This window comes from Drosophila pseudoobscura, chromosome 4 (assembly GCF_009870125.1).
Source record: "Drosophila pseudoobscura strain MV-25-SWS-2005 chromosome 4, UCI_Dpse_MV25, whole genome shotgun sequence".
NCBI lineage: Eukaryota > Metazoa > Arthropoda > Insecta > Diptera > Drosophilidae > Drosophila > Drosophila pseudoobscura.
In genome coordinates this window covers 8676056-8691120 of record NC_046681.1, presented here as the reverse complement: position 1 = coordinate 8691120, position 15065 = coordinate 8676056, and the positions used below count along the sequence as shown (strand labels likewise).

Below are 15065 nucleotides of genomic sequence, written 5' to 3'. Positions count from 1 at the left end.
TCGATTGCATTGTGATGAGGAGGCAAGCGGCTGGCGCATTCTTGGCTTTATGGCATGTGGCATGGCATGGCCTGGCCTGGCATGGCCCGAGAGGAGGCATCGGTGGAGGGTCTGCCAGCAAATCAATATGCAGGTCGCGGCTTTGACTCAATTCTTATTTTGTGCCAGACGTCATTATAAACCGCAGCGGTTTTTGGGGCGGAGGGGAATTTAACTTGGGCTAAGCCCATTACTGGGCAACACCAGGCTGTCCCGCGGCCGATGCTATGGCTGCATTGTTCTCCATGGCGTTCTTAACGAGCGCAGCATGCAAAACAAGGCCCAAGACGCCATTTGGCCAACAGAGAGAATCGCAGAATCGCGTTTTTTATGGTCGATGCGCTCTGTGCATGATAATCGGGCTGCTTGGACACCCAATCCCCAACGGGGTGACTCTGTCTCTGGGGGGTTCTGGTGTGCCGGTACTGCTCCCTGTTACTGGATGATTGTGCGCACGCGTTCATAATCAAAGAGTCTGGACCCCCGCCCGCCCCCTGGCCGCCTGCCCACTGGCATTTTATGATGGATGGAGCGTTGGCAAGTGATTCGCCTTGACGTTGATGCCCCATCAAGGAAAATTATTGCGTGCGCGCAATTAAAACTAAAATAAAGTTGCAAAAATATGAATCCAAAAATATGCATGAGTACTGACTTATAACTGGGGACAATGCTTGAATCCCTTTCAGCTGGTTGAGTCATGTGTCAAAGCTCCAAACTGATTTATACTTCCATGCCGCTGTTTGTCACTTCTCAAATGGGGGATCCGAAAGGTAAAATTCTACAATAGGACGTTGAAATGCAATGACAAGAGGCGATGCCCCGTCAAGTGGCAGGAGGAGAAGGCCCTCCCTCCCGCCCAACCGACCGAGGGGCGCTGCCGCATGACGCCTTCCTAGTAACCTGTTGGCCTAACCCATCTATTCTGTATTCTGTATTCTGTTGTAGAGCAACAATTTTCCATCAATTGAATTGAACTTTTTCCCGGTGAACACTTTCCCGTCTACTCGTACCTTTCCCTTTCCCTTGCCAATTCAATTATAGTTGAATTAAAGGCTTTCAGAGACATTCAAGTGTTTAAATTGGCTTTTGTGCTTAAATATCGTTTTATTTAATCCCACCATGTTTTGTTTCAAACATTAAAGCCCACATGGTGGAATCGGATTTTATGTTGCAATTTTTACATTCATCAACTGCTGAAACAATTTTTTTTGTATCTTGTATCTGCCTTTTGCCGGATAGTCGAGCAATCAAGCGTTAACTTTTCAGGTCGTATTTTTTATTATTTTTTGTGAATTATTTATGTGTGTGTGTGTGTGTGTGTGCGCATGAGTCATGTATTGAAAAAATGTTTCTTTTATTTTGAGAGCGGAAGCGGGTGTCGTTCCGCGAAGAACCCCCCGGACTCTGGCGCTTAACAGCGACATTGTTGACATATCTGGACACTTGGATCGTATCGTCTCGCATCGCGATATTGTTGGCAGTTCCATTCCATTCCGTGTTGGGCCTTTCTGCCTGTGAATTGGTGTTTATTTGCCGGATTCCCTTTTGAATTTATGGCCAGGCTCCCAGAGAGCATCGTTAGGGGCTGCCTGACTGACAAACAAGCCTGAAATGCTGTCAGCGATATGGGCAAAGCTTGTCGGGCATCCCATACATACATATGTATGTGAAAGGAAAGTTCCATTCCGCCAAAGTGTCAAACATAATTTATTTAGAGAATTATATTAGTTTTGGTTTGAGGGCGTGGTGTTCTAGCAAAGGTGGAACGACACGCGGAAGCTGAATAATGCATGGTTTTAATGGGTATTCCTATTATTTCTATAAACTCCTGTTACTCCTAGAGAGATGGTAGATAGGCAGCTCTTATAAAGGATAGTCTTTCTTTGAGTAAACGAAAACTCACCCTTAATTGCTAAGCCCAGCTGGAAGAGAGAACGAAAGCAAGCGAGAAGGTACAGTCAGCACCGCCTGAGATCTCTTTTTCGCCATTCCCGCTACAACGAATATCGCAACAATTATTTTAGACTTTAAGATCTAGTCGTCAATGAAGTCGGCCTATTTGCCTATCCTCTCACTTTTGGCAGGGAAAACACTTCCTTCTAGCAGCTATTTACTAATTTAATACATTTTTTAAGCACTTTACATATTTTCGCCTGGTTCTGCATCTGCCAAAACTTCCTTACACTTGACATTCGGGTCCAGCAACATCCTCCAAAGTTCGTACTGTTCCTGCGGCTCGATCATGTCGATGCTGATCGTATTGCGGATGCTGCACGGAAATAAAGTGATGCGGATGTTGCGAAAGCTGTCTGCCTGCACTCTACTAATATTTAGGCTCTCGGCCACAACGCCCGTGATGAAGACTTCCTCCCGTTCCATATAAAACGTATTGAGCGATTGCACGTACAACTCATGGACAATGTCTCCAGTGAGAAGGTAGGCTCCTCCTATGGCATACGATAGGAACTCGTCGTGGAGCGTCATCTGTTCAACCAAGCGACCATAGATCGTACGATTATCCTTGTGCACGTCTATGAAGTCGAGTAGTTTGGGGACATTGATGAACATGTCGTCCTCGGTCTTAAGGATGTATTTGACACGAGGACAGTGCGTGTCTGTCCATTCCAGCAAAGAGATCGTCTTCAGAGTGAGATTGATGTGAGAGTCTATGGAGTGGCCACGTATCATATCGCCATAAAGATAGTTCTCCTTGCTGAGGGCCTCGTTCAGCTTCGCATTTGTGGTGCTTCCGAGGACAAAGGCCATGCCGACATCTCGCCTGCTTCCATAGTGCATCCAGGTCTGCCTGATGGCCATTCTCTCCATCAAATGGGACTCTGCCGAGGTGATCAGAATGAGCAGCTTCGGATATGACCCCCAGTGCTTGCATATCTGATGCTTATCAATTCCATCGTTGAGATGGCCGGACTCATAGAGTTTTACTGTAAGTACTGGATGGTCACGGAACGGGGAGGTACCCCTTGATGTTTGTAAGCTGCTCCTGGCACTCAATGTGCTCTCAATGGTTACGGGTTTGTGGGACTTTTTCCGTTTGCGTGGCCTCTTCTTGGATTTGGTTTGGTATTCATTAAGTTTTCTCCGCAATATTTCCACGATATCCGAGCCAACCGAAACGGCCTGAAATGCTCTCAGCTCAGGTTTGATTCTCGTTTCTTGGGGAATATTTGGTATTGGTCCAAGCATATCAGCGGGTTGGTTTAATGGTTTAGTATTAATCGTCACTTGAATCTTTTGTTTGAATTCTACAGAAATGGCTGTGATGACTTACCAGTGAGTTGACGTTTTCCAATGTATCTGCCAGGATTGTGGCTGCTGCTGTTGAGTTTTCCTGTTAGCAAAAGGCTATGGGCCTTCGGAGAGCCTCCAATGGAATGCATATGTTTCTGCGGCCTAATCTTTGCTGTCGGTAACGAGGCGTAGATAATGGTAGTGAGAATAACAGCACTTAAGACCACAAACAACTTCAATATTCTGCTGTTTAGATCATACATGTCACAACGGGTTCATATGTTAAGTTTCACTGGTTTTCAACCAGTTGGAACGTTTCCGTCAAGGCACACTTTGCTCTGCACTAAGATACCCGGAACTCAGTTTATAGTTGTTTATATCTTTATGAAAAGAGTACAATCAGGCAGGCTCCGTTTTTCATTTACTTTTGCGGATTACGTTTTCAGCCAAAACGTTTCGTGGCTATTAGTAGTAGGCTATTAAAGCTCCTCAAGAATATATGTACTTTATACCCTCGAAAGCTCTTGTTTCATGTTACAGATATTTATACGAATTTCATATACCCCTATAATTTTACAAAATTTATGGGGAATAATCTGGGATAACCATAGTCTTTAATAAAATATTATTTTTGTTTGTTAAATCATACGAATATAAATATAAAAAAAATGTGAGACGAAAAAGGCTGGAAAATGATTCGAAATGCGACTCGAAAGTTATTTATTTATTTATTTAATTAACAATTATCGGCTAAAAATGGTACTTGGTTAAAAGTTAAAAGTTTGTTAAATTTAGGTGATTATAAATATAACATGCTATTAGCTTAAGGGATAGTTCAGGGGATAAGGTATCACAGAGGGAGTTATAGTTATGGCACCTTATGGTAACCTAAAAGGTTCATGTTGGAAATCTTATTCGGAACTTATCAAAAAAGTAGCTTATAAGCGGGTCGTAGCCTTTTACGACTTAATTTCTTACTCCCTACAATCCGTAGAATATCCAGTAATTTTTAACTGATTGTTTGATTTATAGATACTCAGCTTTCTTTTGTTTTTACCCATGCTACAGCATTGTTTCTATTTCTATTATTCAAGTCTAAATTGATTGAGATGCCAGAGAACCCTTTTTCCCAGAAATCAATTCCATCATAAAATCCCCCCAAAACAACAATATCCACACACTTAAACACATATCTACAAGCAATCAAATTATAGAGAAGCATTTTGAGACAAGTCTGGGGCACTTTGTGTAGTCAATATTTCATGTATTATTATCGATTATACGTATACCCGCAAGTGCACACGGACAAAGGCAGTGGCACAATCGTAACATATTCTGGCCCGGCCTGGCCACTAAAGATGAATATCTGACAAAACATATTGCGGCAGTAACAATATTTTGGTTTTTCAGGCCAAACTTCACGGAATCACCGACTGGCTGACTGCCTGACTGACAGACTGACTGACTGACTGACATCAAAAGGCTGGATGGAGAATATATGTACTCGTACATGGAGGCTGTTTATCGGACAGACATTTGAGAGCAGGCCTTAGTTTCGCCAGAGGCCCGCGGGGCAAGCACGCGTTCTCCAAATATTTATGAGCCACAAAACACAGGAAGGTACGGGATGGTATGGTATGGAATGGATTGCGGGGGGGGCGGAGCGGGTGGTCTTTTTGGGAAGTGATTTACCGACTGAGCTTCAAGTAGCCGAAGCAGCTGTCAATCAGCCTGCAATCAGCCTCCACTTTGAGCCTATAAAAACGTCTGCAGTTTAGCGGTAAAGCAAAATCAAAAAAGTAAAAGTGGCTTACGGTACTCGTTGATACTCGGTATCCAACAACAAGAATTTCATCCATACAATATCATCATCAGGCCACAGCAGCCCCAATGCCGCACCCAATATACGAGTACAATACCCAAAAAAAAAAAAAAATCTGAAATCTGAAATGGAGACGCGTCCGACTTCAGGATTGAGTGTACAAAGACAATTAGTGACCTCAAAAACGTTTTGCAGCTAAAGATTTTTGTTTTATTTTTATATTTTTTATATTTTTTGTATTTTTATGAGTGATATTGCGTACCAGCCCAAAAAAAAAAAATGCTGTCTGCTGCATTTAGTTAATGAGATCTTAAACATTGGCGGATTGGGCTGGATTTTCACTTCAACAGGCTTCAAAACGTGATCGGCCGCAGCCTCAAAATGCCATTTTATACCCTTTATTCATAGGGCTCCGAGGTATATAATATATAGATTTATGCAACAGGGAAAAGGGTGTTATTCTATGTAAAAAGCTGTAATATCCAAGGCATACATTTTTATTAGCAATATCCTATAACCATTGTCGACGCATCTATAAGAAATGAGCACTATAGAAGGTTCCCATGCAAGTTGAAATTTTTTTAAAGCTTCCTTCAATCTATAAAAATGTAAAAAAAAAAGAGCTAGTCTTCACAAAAGTCAAGACTCTGTTCTCAAAAAATTATTCCCTCTTAAAATATAAATATTTCAGATAATCAAAAGCAGTTTTAGGCCATTTATATATTTCCCTTTGAAACCAAGAAACCAAAAATCTGTCAACAGGGTATTCCATAGTCCAAATACTCGATTGTAGGATTCATACTTATTTTTAGGTGTGGTTTTTGGGCTCCTTTCTGGGTTCCCCGAAGAATGGTCATCGAATTTGGGTATTGGTCACGCTGACAATTTCTACCTGGCCGCAAAATATTTGTATACTTTTTTATTTTGCAGACCTTCAGCGAGGCCTAACGCAAATAAAATCTCCAAACAAATTGATGTCTTTTTTTTGGGGGTTTCTGTTTTGTTTTTTTTTTTGTCGTTTTTTGAGTAACACGAAACGAAACTGTCAATTGATGTCTTCGGCGCCGGATGAGGCGGCTTTTGGTATTTCCTTGGAATTATCTTAATGTGAAATCTTGAACTATGTTTGGGGCATGGTCACAAGGGCCAGAGACAGACTTGGACGCGGACCCGGACCAATCCAATCCAATATATACCTAAGACAATTTTTAATGGATTTCGGTCTTGACATGACATGTCCGAAATGTCTTAAGGCGCATTTAATTGCAAAGTTTTGTAACATCTCCAGAGGGTGAGCCAGCCAGCCAGCCAGCACACCCATACGTGTCCAATCTATAACTAAATATCTGACATTTTCCACCACAAAAACTTAAAGCCACTTTGGGGTTCTTATCTTTCCTTAAACTCCCTATTATGCGAGAGGTAAAACCCTTTTGGTATCTTTCTGCGATTACACATAATTTTCATGTTAATGGCGGTTCGCAAATGCCAAGGTACGATAACAAACAACAAAAAGGAATGAATAAAATGAAACGAAGAGAAAAGAAAAGAAAATAGGAACGAAACGAAACATATGCGGAGTGACGTGTGCAGCAAAGCGGAAATCTAACCGACATACCAAACCGAAAAGCACACATAGAAGTGGAACCTAATGGAACATTGTGCCAACTGGGTCTCTGCGACTTTTAAATACTCTGCAAAAGATATATTTTGATACAGTAGTAGAATTTTTATAGGAAAGGTGTTCCTTTCAATGGTTTCATTTGTACCACAGACATGTCTCTGGCCCAATTCCCTTATTTTATATACTTATGTGTGCTTACATCGTATACATTTTATGTTTCCCCTCGTTTTATTAGTTTACACACATCGGGGATAAGGAAGCAATACATCGCAATCTCCGTGTCTCCATTCCAGCCACAACAAAGTTGAAAAGCTTTAAAACCGTGCCAGTTTATATAGCCGGACTAAGACTCATGACAAAACCCAAAATATCCCTGCACGAGACTATAAAAAAGGGAAGAGCAAATGAAATGGCCGACGGCCCAGTGTCTGGCAACGAGTTTTGGGACGACTCAGGTGTGTGTGTGTGGTGCGGCGGCCTACACAGACCAAAAGGACTGACATTTGTTTTTTTTTTCCTCATCGGGACATACATATATATTTTTACAACGCTCGGAAACGGATGCGGATACGGATGCGGATGTCTACCATAAACGAGCTCATTAGTAGGCACAATGTGCCGTGGCTAATGTGCTTCAGAGCACATTCCACACCGGCATTCCATGGCGATGGACTACTTAAAGTTTAACTTTTATTTTTGTTGGCCACAAGGAAATTGGGCAAGCGCGCGGCATTAAAGCCAACTTTACAGCAGTTTTAAAGTCGTAAACACCCAATGAAATTTTAATGATGACGGTACAGGTTGCGGCCACGCCCCCCAAGCACATAAAATAATAAAAATGCAGATACAGACATCACGATTCTCGAAGCCCGTTTAAAGGTGAAGCGAAACGGGCAAGGAAGGAAGTCCAAAGACTTTTTTGGATACCCTTAATATAGGAATAAGCATATCATACCCACTCGACCACAGAATCAGCCACCACGAATCTCGTATCCTGTTTAAAGTTGAAAAATCCTCTGTTTATTGATTTTCCTTGTGGTTATTTTCTTTTGATTTTGGACAGTTTAATGCTCCATTGAATGTTCCTGTCCGTAGGAAATGTAGTTGCCCCCCACGGGATGTCCATGTTTATGCCTCACTGGATCTCTCTCTCTCTCTGTCGGCCTGTGTGCCTGTGGAGGATGCACATGAGCATCCTTTGCCTACTTGTACACACGATTGGCAACTTTGTTTGGCAATAGTGTGTCTCCTGCTCCTGTCTGCCTCTTTTCCAGCAGGGATTGCCACTTTTCTCTATTTCTCTCTCGGCTGATGCTTGAAATGTCAATTGCGCTTATTAAGGGAAAAGTTCACTGCGCCCTAAGTGAGATTGGGTTTTAGAGATGGAACGTGATTGCATGGTTAAAGAATCTGTGATTGTCCTTAAAGTAGAGGATACCTTTGGGATCCCTATTACTTTCGATAGTTTCGATACTCACGCAACCATCGCTAATTAACTAGGATAGATAGTGGAGTGGCTGGCGAACTGGAGCTGTCGCCAAGTGGAAACAAAACTGAAAAACATGCCGCCACTTGGCAGAGGTGTTTTCCAAAGTTCTTCAAGAGTGTTGCTGTGTGTGTGGTTTTCGCCTAAGCTCCTTTCGATAGGCCAAATGCTGACACTGCAGCCAAGATGTTTGCTTGTCTACTAATGACAGCATATACTCGTACTCGCACTCGCACTCGCACAGCAGACTCTTGTTTGTCGTCGCAGAGTTAATTCCTTCTGGGCAAAAGCATTTAGGCAATCAAATTAGTCTAAGCCCAAGGCTTAAAGCCAACTAATAGACATGGACAAAAGCACAGACGCAGACACAGAAACCGGAGACAGCTGGGCTAAAAGTCGCATCAATTTGGACCAGCTCCTTGGGGCTCTCCCCTCTCTCACCCCCCTCTCTCTCTATCTCAGAATGAGTTATCTGCTCGAGCAACTGGCTACTGGGGGGAGACTGCGTGATTGAGAGCTGGCAATCTAACTGGTAGCCAAGAAGTCAAGTAAATCAGGTAAAATATGTCGCACCATTTATTTGGTAAATGCAAATTACAGCAAAAGGTATTCCTGCAGTTTAATTAAAAAGTTAGCCTGCTCGGAGAAGTAAATTTAATTATGAATCCCAGCCGTAAAGTTGAAAAGGTAAATGCAGAATTATGAATCCTACAGCTTGAGAGGTAATTACAGCGGAGAAAACTTTGAATTTAAGTATGAAATTCTTTAAACTTTAAAACGACAGCAAACTTCAAGCCGTACTGTGTTTCAAATAGAGTTTGGGAATAGAGTTTGAATTTAAAATGGAGCTAAAGGCAATAGGTAGGCAAACCAGTGAATGTCAAACTGTTCCTAGCAATCATTGCGGCAGGTCAGTTACGATCTTGCGGTAAATCAAGCACACGCTACTAAGTAAATGGGAAAGAGTCAGAAAGAGAGTCAGAGCGAACAGCCTTGCCTCTTCCCTTTTGCGCTTTGTTCTTGAGAGAGTGCCAACGTGCAGTTCTTATGCGCGGCGTGCGAGAAGGGCATGGGAGAGACCGCACAGCCTCTCTTAAGCGAAGAGACTTGAGGCTTTTTTTTCTTTTTGGCGATAAAACAAAAAATTAAACTACAATAACTTTCTTTGCGTAACTTACAGCATTCCTTTGATTTGTTTGTGTACTTTCCAGGGGCTGCGACAACGTTTATATAAAATCATTTCATCATTTAACAAATTATTTAACAACGAAAAATAAAACGCACGCTCTCTTTTACGGTTCAGCTGTTGTCCACTGTTGCCACACATACATATTTCCCGAACCAAACAAAAACAAACAAATTTACTAAACTTATTACCGTATTAATAACACTCGTAATAAACTCTTAACTAGCGGGTTACAAACTGGGTACTCCTCGGCACCTCGCAAAACAAAATTCAATTTTATCACGAACTTCCGCAACATTTCCACATATTTATGTTCCGCGACTCACGCCCGCGCCCGACTGATGAGCTGATCTTCTCCCCCTCCCGCACTGTGCTGTTCGGCCTAAGCCATGGGAATTTTGTTCTTTTTGCGGTAGTTGGGCGAGGAGCATAAATCCCTCGTGGCGAGCAGATGTCCTAGTAACAGGGAAATTTCTTGTTGCGAGCTTTCGTAGAAGGGATATTGGCGACGCTGAGCAACTTATGAATTCAAATTGGCACTTTACACTTTTAATTTATTTTGTTCAACAAATTTTGTTGCTGCATTCTGCTGTTATGCAGTTTTTCCCATTTTTTCTTTTACTTGTTTGGACTGGCTTAGCATAACCTTCACCAATACTTTTACTTGTAAAAGATCGAGGCTCGATTTGAACAGCCCGAAAACCCCAGTAGAGCGTCAAGATCGACAGTCCTCTATATTCAAACAAAAAAATATGCTCTCCTTCCTTCTCCTTGGACTTAAACTGAGGCGGAAATTTGAGTAACGTAAAAAGGAGTAGAATATCCCTTCTTGGTACTTTTCCATAATCTTCCCTTTGTGGATCCCAGTATTTAAACCTATTTTTTTACGTTACAAATTCAAACCACTTCAGATTATTAATGTTCATTATTATATTTACGAATTTGCGACGGAATCAAATCAACCAGATATGGAATTGGTTAGACCAGAAGTGATTCACTTATATGACGGTAATTTTCCAAACTTAAATTTTAATCAAACAAAATTTCAATTTTCAAACAAATGCAATTATGTTTCTATGAATTTTAATTGCTGGAGATAAATATAAAATACTTTTAAACCGATTATTTGCATACAATTTTGCGCATTTTGCGCTCCAAAATTGTCACTTTCAATCGGCTGCATCTACGATTCCAAAATTTGTTTGTTTCTGTATGCAAATATGTTTTTTTGATAAATGTGTTTGCTCCTTTTGTGATTTGCATTGCATAAATATGCAAAAATCTATTGTAGGTTTTATTTCAGCCAAATGTTGTTTGGCATCTCTTAAAGCAAACGGTTTTATATAGCATTTTGTGGTATTTAATAATATGAATTTTGTATACGGGTTCAGTGACCGATTGACTTTGTTTTTTGTGTTTAAATAAGTTTTGTGGTTCGGCGTCGGTTAAATGTCAAAGTGGAAGTTTCGAATAGATGCAAAGCAAACACATTTTGTAGAGTAAACTTTGCCCATGCCTCCCTCTCGTCTGCCGTTTGGAGCGTTCCACATGGCGGATGATTAATCAGCAAGCACAAGCGACTAATGCACTTAGCGAACAGGGCTATGACATTAAAACTTAAGTGTTGCCCGCACTTAATTTAAAATGCATGTTAAAATGCCATTAAGTTCAAGCAGGAAGTGCCAATACCAGGGCTACCACTGTTCTTGATGATGTACTGACCTGGTCCCGGGGGCCACTCGTCCGGGGGCATTCCGGGGGCATTCCGGGCACGCGTTTGTTGAACTCTGGCGATGGCGGATAGGGGACATTGGGACAAAGGCAATCGCAGGAGTGGCATCATCACCATATCATACGCATGCAGCCAAGCGTTGCATATAAATTGCCAAAAATTATGAAAATTTGATGCCTTAACAGGTAGCACTAATTATAGGGTTCACAGCTCATCTGACTAATTACGAAATGGTTGTTTCTTTTTTTTTTTTTTTTGGTATTTCTCGGTTTTTATACGCTTTCCAGGGGGACCGCCAGTGCACCTATTTATTCCATTCTCTAAGCTTGGAAGATATGAAAATATTCGGTCTCTTTCGGTCCGGCTCTTTACCAATAATCATCAAAACCATATGTGTATTTTATATGCCTCTAATTTATACCCAAAAATCAACAAAAAATCTATTTGAAATGCTCGGAACTATTTCTAAGAAGTTTAACTCTCTGCCATCCAATACTAACACTATCTAATGCTTCGAAAACTTCTTGTTAATTCAGACCGATGGAGAAGGGAGTTTTGGTTTAATAATGTAATGCCACGTTCTTCTTTTGAAAATCAAATAAATACTGCCTTTCAATCAATTGGATTTCAAGGGTATTTCAAATTCGTTTAGCTTTTGGGGTCCTCTTTCCATATGGCATTGCATTTGTCAGCCAGATGGGCTTTGTTCTTGAACCCACCGCAGCCCACCGGACACAGCACTCCACCCAGCGGACACATCTGTCCCCGCCGCCGGACGTCGTGCACCACAGAACAGAACCCATAAACAACTCAATATATATACGTCCAAACAATTAAAAAAACATCTTTAAATACAGAACAACAGCAGCGGCTCGACTTGAACTGTCTGCGATTTGTACGATAAAAACGAGAGCAAAGGCAGGCAGTGAAATTCGATTCAAGTTCTCAGATAAGACAGGAGTGCACGTACGAAAATAACCTGTCGACGGGCCTGTCAATGTAAATGAAATATTTCATAAACATAACTCACAAGTGGGCCCTGGAACAGCTGTTGGGGTTAGCTGAAATCAGAAATATGTTGGCACTTCAGGCTCCAGGCTTCTGGAATTGCTATGAATATTGATCATTGCAGAAGAGAATCTCTGTGTGGGCTGCCTTGTTGGGGCTCTGAATCTCGATTTTTACCCATATAGAAGTCATGATCGACACGAGAAACCCCTTGGAACATCATCAGTTTGTGCTCGTGAACCAGGAGGAGCTATACGTCCCTTAGATCCAGGTGAGATGTGCCTCTAGAGCTGGTCCTTGGTGTTGCCTTTGGCCAGGGGACTTTTCGACCCGCAGTGAGACATGCCATCCTTTTTTAATCTTTTTCTTCTCCACCTCGATCGTAGCTCCATCATGATCTTCAATGCGGCTGCAGCCTTGACCTGGTTCTTGGCGAGGGGCGACAATAAAAGCAACAACAGCCGCAAATTGCAGAGACGTCTTTGGCCAGGGGCTGCATGCAACACGCAGCCACAGGCAGCAGCAGGGGCAGCTACCACCTCCCGTCTGAGCAGCACCGTAAGACCTAACCGGTTTGCCAGTTTTTCCCACTGCTCAATTATGTGCTCTTTTGTGTACCCTATGCAGAGCGTATGATGCTTGCAACGCAGAGTCCTCCATGGTCCCTCATGACGGTCATCTGAGTGCCACACGAGTTCCAGAGAAACGGCAAGGCAGCGAATACAGGGATCCTCTTCTGTAACGTTCTATACGGCCCTTAAATAAATTATATTTTTGTATCGAACTAAAAGAACGATTCATCTGCAAGGGTATCAAATGCGTCGGTCCTTGGCTCTGCTGTTAGTGTGGCCGTCGCTTAACTCGGGTGCCGCCTGTGGCGCTCACGCAATACGCAACAGCAGTTTGTGGGCGTGGAGTTGCACGTTAACTTAAATAGGTTTTTTTTTCTACCAGCTCCCTCCCGGCTTTCCCCTCTGTTCTGCTTGGCTTTTGACGGTCAACAGGTTGGTGCGTGTCTGCTGTGTGTGGGCGTGGCTGTAAGTAAATAAATCGAACAGGTCCACCGGTCCCCTATTCAGCAGAAGTTCCGAAAGGAAGTCGGCGATGGGTAGGGGGTCGGAGGTAACCCAGTGGAGCGTTTTGTTGCAGAAAAAAAACCCTGAAGAAGGCATCTTTGGTGTTAGATCTTTCGATTTATGTTTGCGAAAACCAAGAACGGAATTAGGGCTTTGGCCTCCGTGCATCTACCGCGAGGATCAAATAAAACAAATATATAACATGACAATTTCGTTTGTCCACCGTACAATGAGCGGCTCATTAGTCCAGCTTTGCCAGCTGCATGACAATAATGCTTCTGCTATCCGAGCGTCTTAGCTTGCTAGACATCTCGAGGCGGACACTGAACGCCGAGTTGGGTGGCATGTGTATGGGATCCGTCAGATCGAGCTCTCCGGCAATGGCCTTCTGCAGCAGAAGAATGCAGTTTTTCGGGGCTAGGACAGTGAACATCAAGATCAAGCGAACGTTTCGTCTGCAGTTCAAATTCAGGCCGTACTGAAGGGTACGTCCGTGGATGGTTTTGTTGCACCTGCGGCAACGGCAACGGCAGTCGGTGAAGGCGCAAAATTTTAGCATTTGAGTGACTTACACAAAATTTATACCCAGCTGGTCATGCAGAAGCATCTCCGTAATGAGTCCCACGATATGGATGTGCTGATTGAGGCCCAGAAGGCTGGGTTTCCCCCCAAGCTGGTCCAGTACGCCCAAAAATATGCCATCTACCTCGACCTTTAGCTGCCAGTGCAGGAGTTTCATGTCAGAACTGAGGATCCTGAAGAAACGAAATTGCTGGAAAAAGATGAAATTCGAGGGAGACCTTTTTGAATTGATCCACAGATCTACCCACTCTCAGGAGATTGAGTAGAGTCATCGTTAGAAGGAGGCGGCGATGCTGTACTTGATTCCGGGCATCTGCTGGTGCACTGCCTTCCGTGAGGCTGACCAAGGGCCGCTCCAGACTGAGCAGGAACTTGCAAAGGAATCTCTTCAAGTGGACGTTCATGGTGCTCATATCAGTGGATGCAGATATCCGGGCATGGAGGGCCGCCAAGTTATATCCAAAATGTGGCCCATAGCCGCACCGGATGAAGTACTCTGTGGCCTCGGACAGCACCTGTCAAAGATTGAACCATCTCAAAGTTTGTACTCTCTTAACACCCACTAACCTTCAACACGGCCCTAACGACGGGCTCGCGAAATCCCTCCTGGGGCTGCTGCCGATGGGAATGCACGAAGCACCGGTGGCAGTTCATTATGTAGTCGGTGTACACGTCCCTCAGACTCTCCGAAGTCCTTATAAGGTTGTGAGGCAGGGCAACCTTGGAGACGATGCGCTCCAGCAGCTCGCGCGGCAGGCTCATCAGCTGACGAGGAGCTTCCTCCAGCTGAACACGGGAACGTTTGGCATTTGGCTCCAAGGAGTTGGATCCATGCCCACGCTTGCGATTCGAATCGGACATTTTTGTATGTGTGTGGAACTTGTGCGTCAGTTTAAACAATAATTTTAGTATTCGATGTGAGCGTTTCGAGGATGTGATAGCCTACATGTAGCCTTCTGAGCTCAGATTTCGATTAAGATCGACAAAATGGAGAAGAATAAAAAGTACAAACAGCCCGAGAGGGACCTCGTCGATGGAGAGGAGCTGCTGCTCTGCCCAGAACGAATGGCACTGCCACATGAAGGGGCAGATTGGTCCAGCAACGTCTCCTGCTAATCGCTTTGAAATATTAGTAGGAACCAGGTGTTCTTTGTGTACCAACTGGGTACACTTGGGTTTCTCTTGAGCCACTGGCAGAGCTCTGGGAGAGCTGCGGCCCTACTTCATGGACTCTCCGATCCCTCGCCGAAAGGAAACAGAA

General features: G+C 43.2%; 2 protein-coding genes and 1 long non-coding RNA gene across 4 annotated transcripts; 1 reads left to right on the top strand and 2 right to left on the bottom strand.

The window, feature by feature from the left end:
- Window positions 1-1728: 1728 nt before the first annotated feature.
- On the bottom strand, window positions 1729-3627 carry LOC6902474 (beta-1,3-galactosyltransferase 5-like). Of its 2 annotated transcripts, XR_004469289.1 has the most exons (3): window positions 3329-3627; window positions 1943-3212; window positions 1729-1876 (listed from the first exon to the last, which is right to left on the bottom strand). XR_004469289.1 is itself a non-coding variant. In XM_033380243.1 (2 exons), the coding sequence occupies exons 1-2, from the start codon at window positions 3549-3551 to the stop codon at window positions 2179-2181; spliced, it is 1257 nt and encodes a 418-aa protein (XP_033236134.1). In that variant the 5' UTR covers window positions 3552-3627; the 3' UTR covers window positions 1729-2178. The 2 variants fall into 2 exon arrangements, 1 of the variants encoding a protein (XP_033236134.1); XM_033380243.1 differs by having other exon boundaries at window positions 1729-3212.
- Window positions 3628-12108: 8481 nt separating this feature from the next.
- Window positions 12109-12958, top strand: LOC6902475 (uncharacterized). The gene is made up of 3 exons (XR_004469342.1): window positions 12109-12417; window positions 12533-12704; window positions 12774-12958. It is a non-coding gene; the product is annotated as an uncharacterized lncRNA (long non-coding RNA).
- Window positions 12959-13420: 462 nt separating this feature from the next.
- LOC6902476 (uncharacterized) lies at window positions 13421-14741 on the bottom strand. The gene is made up of 4 exons (XM_002132985.3): window positions 14372-14741; window positions 14053-14319; window positions 13795-13994; window positions 13421-13734 (listed from the first exon to the last, which is right to left on the bottom strand). Exons 1-4 carry the CDS (start codon window positions 14663-14665, stop codon window positions 13464-13466), a joined length of 1032 nt encoding a protein of 343 aa, XP_002133021.2. The 5' UTR covers window positions 14666-14741; the 3' UTR covers window positions 13421-13463.
- Between the last annotated feature and the right edge of the window lie 324 nt (window positions 14742-15065).

Coding starts and splice junctions, on each gene's coding strand:
- LOC6902476 (XM_002132985.3), bottom strand. CDS start 14,665: ATGTCCGATTCGAATCGCAAGCGTGGGCATGGATCCAACTCCTTGGAG. Junction 14,320..14,371: donor TCGTTAGGGCCGTGTTGAAG/GTTAGTGGGTGT, acceptor AATCTTTGACAG/GTGCTGTCCGAGGCCACAGA. Junction 13,735..13,794: donor CAGCTGGGTATAAATTTTGT/GTAAGTCACTCA, acceptor CCGTTGCCGCAG/GTGCAACAAAACCATCCACG.
- LOC6902474 (XM_033380243.1), bottom strand. CDS start 3,551: ATGTATGATCTAAACAGCAGAATATTGAAGTTGTTTGTGGTCTTAAGT. Junction 3,213..3,328: donor TGGAAAACGTCAACTCACTG/GTAAGTCATCAC, acceptor ATATTCCCCAAG/AAACGAGAATCAAACCTGAG.